The sequence below is a fragment of the Arachis ipaensis genome, chromosome B03 (assembly GCF_000816755.2).
Source record: "Arachis ipaensis cultivar K30076 chromosome B03, Araip1.1, whole genome shotgun sequence".
Lineage (NCBI taxonomy): Eukaryota > Viridiplantae > Streptophyta > Magnoliopsida > Fabales > Fabaceae > Arachis > Arachis ipaensis.
In genome coordinates this window covers 130762776-130768002 of record NC_029787.2, presented here as the reverse complement: position 1 = coordinate 130768002, position 5227 = coordinate 130762776, and the positions used below count along the sequence as shown (strand labels likewise).

General features: G+C 34.3%; 1 protein-coding gene across 1 annotated transcript; it reads left to right on the top strand.

The window, feature by feature from the left end:
• LOC107631587 (pinin) lies at positions 1369 to 4878 on the top strand. The gene is made up of 10 exons (XM_016335077.2): positions 1369 to 1579; positions 1677 to 1757; positions 1862 to 1927; positions 2056 to 2196; positions 2289 to 2402; positions 2557 to 2628; positions 3118 to 3201; positions 3311 to 3411; positions 3748 to 3832; positions 4312 to 4878. Exons 1-10 carry the CDS (start codon positions 1496 to 1498, stop codon positions 4708 to 4710), a joined length of 1227 nt encoding a protein of 408 aa, XP_016190563.1. The 5' UTR covers positions 1369 to 1495; the 3' UTR covers positions 4711 to 4878.

Genomic DNA, 5227 nt, shown 5'->3' with positions numbered 1-5227 from the left:
AAAATAATAAAAAATATTAATAATTTAATTTGGATAAATTTAAAAAATAAAAATCGATATATTTTATTACTATTTAGATCGACTTTAATTAATTTATATCTCATTTATATTTTAAATTTTTAACTTTGTTTGTTTGCACTGGACTCTTAAAAATAGAATGTTTCAAAATAATAAAAAAGATGTACAATTTTAAATAATAGGAAAGATGGACATTTTTAGAATAATATGTGAGATAAACGGTTTTAACTACTAATTAGCGGGCGCCTTGATGTATCACCTAATTTAAAATTATTAACAAAAATAATTAACGAAATGTAGGAGTACAAGAATAAAGTCGATAATCTACAAAACAAGTATAAGCTCTAAAGGCGCAAAATCAACCGTGGTATATTTATTTATTATTCTCTTTAGTTATATAGAAAATATTTCCTTTAAATTGTAAGAAAAATGATAAATAAATGTATTGATGCATTCCGTCATTCACGGTTGATTTTGTGCTTTCAGAGCTTGTATTTGTTCTTCGACTTTGTTCTTGTATGGTAGGACTACATTGAAATTAAATGAAACCTCTTTTTAGATTCAAATAAGATCTTAAGGACCAAAATAAGCCCAAACGTAGAGGACCAATTTAATACTTTACTCTAATTTAAATGCGTTAGTTTCTAAAAAATAATGTACTAATTTTTAAATGGACTGTTTCAAATTACGCCGCCTATCCTTTGTCCATCTTCTCTATTATCTGAAAGTTCTATTTTTAAGAATTCACTACAAACAAACAAAATTATTAATTTAAAATTTAAAATATAAATAAAATATAAATTAATTAAAATTGATCTAAATAGTAACAAAATATATCTATTCCGGGGGTTACCTGAAATCGTGATTTAAGCCTGAATGCGAGGTCCAGACTCCTATTGAGGCAGTGTTTGATGGATTTACAAATACACATATCTCATTTGCACTATAAATGAAATATGTGTATTTTTTTTTCAAATTTCATATATCTTGTTTACAGTGTAAATGATATATAAGCAATATTAATTCGTTTACACGGTAAACAAAATAGAACTTTTTATTTTTAATATTGGAGTGATAGTTGTGTTTTTTTTTTAAATGTGGAATCGTTTAATTACAGAAGCAGAAATTAGACCGTCAAATTTATTAGATGTACAGAAATCGGACCGTCCGATTTGTGTTAAAAAAAATTAAAAAATTTGGAGTACAGAAATCGGACCCTCCGATTTGTGTACTTTCCACAATTTTAAAAAACATAAAAAATTACAATATTAAAATATATCACCACTTTTACTTTTATATAAAAAAAGCTTTAAATTGATGTTTTGATAAACTTCTTGCTAACGTGAAAAAAAAGAAAAAAGGGGGCGGGGGGGAAATCTTAAAAAGACGTAAAGAACCCAAGAAGGGTTTAGTTGGGTTCGAAAGAAAGAGAGAGCGTGTGAGATTGTCTGATTCATTGGAAAACCGATAAGTGCGGATGGGCAGCAGCGGCACTGCGGTGGAGAAGTCGGAGGAGCAGCTCCGCAGTGAGATCGATGAGCTTCTCCGCCAACAGCGCGAGGTCACTCACTACTCTCTTGCCAATTACCACACAACTCTACTTCCACTCTCTCCAATTCATTCATCGATTCTGTTTCTTTTTTGTTCAATTTTCTCAGATTACGGAGCGGCTTCGTGATCCTCGAGGCCTTCGAAGGGGTCCCTTCTCAGCTCCTCGCCGACAACCCTTTCCTCCCCATGTCAGTCTCACTCCCCCTCCCCCTTCTTTTCTAGAGCAGAAAATATTATCTTTCTTGTAATCTGAGTTTAGGGATTTGGTTAAAGAGTGTAATTTGACATACAGGGAGACAGGAATGAACCGGAAGGTCAACCTCCTGCTAAACGCCGGCTTTCTTCTGCTGTTGTCAGGGTAATAACATTATAATCTTCTCATTTTCATGTAATTTGGTTCTTTTTGCACATTAGAGGATTAGAATAGATCATAGGAGGAAGAATAAGATATAGTTTAAGTTGATTCTGGCTTATTAATTGATAAAGGTAGAGGAGGAGGGAGAATTGATTCAGGATGATCCTGCTCATGCACCGAAGAGTGTTAACACTAATGGGACCAGTGCTACTAATCAATCTAATTCTCAACACCAGACTGGGTGGTCTAGGAGAGACAGAAATTCCAACATGGTAATTCTCGGCGTATTTGTTTTTGTTGTGACGAACGAGTGTTGCTTCAGAATTTTATATTTCTAATGCTATTGATATGTGCTGTTATTTAGGACTCAGACACTCCTGCTGCAGAACCCGTTCCAAGGGTATTGCCAAAGAATGATGATCCTCGCTTGGTTAACAGGAACAAGAGAATGCTTGGTCAGCTTCTTGGAACTTTGGAGGTACCTTGCATCGGTTACCTAATTCTTTCAACAGAATTGTTGTATAATAAGCTCAACTTAGTGGAGCAAAACTGCTTCTTCTTACATAAGCAGTCATTGACTCATTGTTATTATTTCTCAATTTTTATACGTTTTATTTTATACTTTTTTACAGAAATTTAGAAAGGAAGACATGAAACTCTCAGGAACAGAGGCATACATGCGGAGATCTACTTCTTTGCAAAGGGTAAGTTTGTTTAATCCTGTAATTTATATGAAGTTTATCCCGACTAAGAACTGTTTTGTGAATATGCATACTTTTATAGACGACTCACTGAAGCATATTGAATTTAGGATTAATACATTATCTGGGTTCATACTTATGCACAAAAATCCATTTGGCATGTTCCTATACCTAGGTATTACTATACAATAGGTATAGATTTTAAATCAAGATTCAGGACTTCTTTTTTATTACTAGCTGATTGTAGGAGCATAAAAATACATTGCAATTTTCCTAATCCATCTTTTCAACTGATAGTTGTGCTCTTTCATTCCTAATATTTATAAAGTGGCAAAGTGCAGTTAGAGTAACATGAGATTTGTTTGGATGATATGATCACCTCGATTTCAAAAATTGAGAGTTTTTTTTTTTTATATTTTACTTCCTCTCTTTTTGTGTGATAACAGTTAAAATTCTTCCTAATAGTTTCAAATACTTTGAAATGTTTCCTAGGCTGAGCAAAGAGCACGTGAAGAAAGCGAAAGGCTAAGGAAAGAAGAGCGTGAACAAATTGCTGAAAAACGCAGGAGAGACTTGGTGGGCTTTCAAATGATACAATACTTTGCTCTTCATAATAGAGAACCAAAATTTCATATGATCTCACTTAACTTATACTTTTTCTATTTGTTTTCCAATTTTTCATCAGACACTTCGGGCACGTGTGGCTGCTAAAACTGAAGAAAAGAAGCTGGAATTGTTGTTTCTTAAGTGGAGTGAACATCATAAAAAACTTGGAAATTTTATAAGGTTTGTGTTCTTCAAATGTGAACTTGAAGAAGCATGATTCTATTCAAGACGATTTCCTTGCTTGTCACATCAACAACTAGGAATCTTTAGTTTCTAACGTCATGAAATGGTTTATTCCTGTGCAGGTTATTTTTAATTTTGGTCCAAAAGTGTCCATATTCACATTTTATTGAGACAAAGATAAGTTTCAGCTCATGTGCATTGTAGTGTTGAAGCAACTTGATGACTGGATGTGTTCTGCTAATTGCAGGATTTTAGGTAGAAATATGAAAGTTTTCCATTGATCTTATTGGACCCTTGTTTGATTGAATATGCTGTCCATTTTTCTTCCCCCAGGACTAAGACAGAGCCTCCCATATATTATTTACCTAAGAAGCCATTACATGAAGATGCTGCGATATTTGAGAAGCAGAAAGAAGAGGTTTGATTCTTGGAACCTGAAAACTAAAAGATGAGACTGCAGACTTGCCATTTGTTATACTAGACCACCATGGGCAGTCGTCCAGCATTAGCTGCCCTGGTCGATTCTCAAGCATTTCTCTATTCTCTTATGTTGCTTTATGGATAAATAAGAGTTCTTACTAGCAAATAGGGGAGCAATTGAGTCAAAGTAGTGACCCTTGTCAAATCTTATATATATATATACTTTTTTGGTCTCAAATATACAGAGGGCATACTTGCAAATAGGTGGAAATTTTGGCCAACCAGAGCTGAATTGTGGTCTTATCTTGTTTTTTCAATAGAATTTTATGATTATTACTTATTATAATTATCAAACTTCCGGTCAAGTTTTTTCAATTTTATAGCTTGCATAATGCAAACAAATTGGTTTGATATTGCCTTTAATATGTAGTACCTATGGTTTTGTTTGTATAAGAAATTTGTATTGTCAATTTGTAGGCTTTTCTAGAATGGAAGAATGCAAGGAGAGAGGAAGTGTCTGAGTATCAGAAACAAATTGGGGAGCAGTACCTTGCAAACGTTGAGAAAGATATGGAAAGATGGCAGAATGCAAGAAAAGCTCGGAAAGTAAATAACGACCAGGATTTACAGGAAACTATGGACAAAGAATTGGATACACATAGGCTTGAGCATGGTCCAAAGAAAAGGAAAATACCTGGTGGAAGCAACAATGAAGATGATGAAGATGTGGAAGACATCAATATTGGAGAGGAAGACTTGATGGAGGATGTTTTAGAGGATGATGCTGGTAGAAGAGTTGATGAAACAACCACAGCAGAAGCAAGTAACCCTAGTTATGATCCTGCAGTTGATTCTGATAATGTAGACCAGAAGTGATGGCCAACCAGGTCATGTAGTTTTCAATGATTTTTAATGTTTTGTTGCCTATTCCATGCTTTTTCTAGGCTACTATAGATAATTAGATATACTTTTCTTTTAAGCCTTCCATCTTATTACCTTGAGATTATAACATTAAAATGAACCCTTTTCACTTGTTCTTTTCTATATTATTGTCTTTTGAATAATCATAGTGATGCACGTGTTTGTTTGTGCCTTTAAGACTCACCAGCCAACCCAGTTTAGGGTCATTTTTAGTTTGCACATTTTGAACTTGCTTTAAGTTTTTGGCTAAGGAGTAAGAATTCCTCGAAAGTTCTGTTGGACGTACCTAGTCTCCTGCTCACGGTTAGCTTAGTTAAGGCGGCAGGGCATCTGGTTCTGCACCACATCAACACCACATGGTACCTGTTCAGGTAGCTTTTGTTCATTCACTTTGGAATCGGGCACTTGTCTCTACCAGTACTCTTCCAAAGTGGCAAAGTGACTGATAAATTCTATTAGTTTCTTAGGAGCC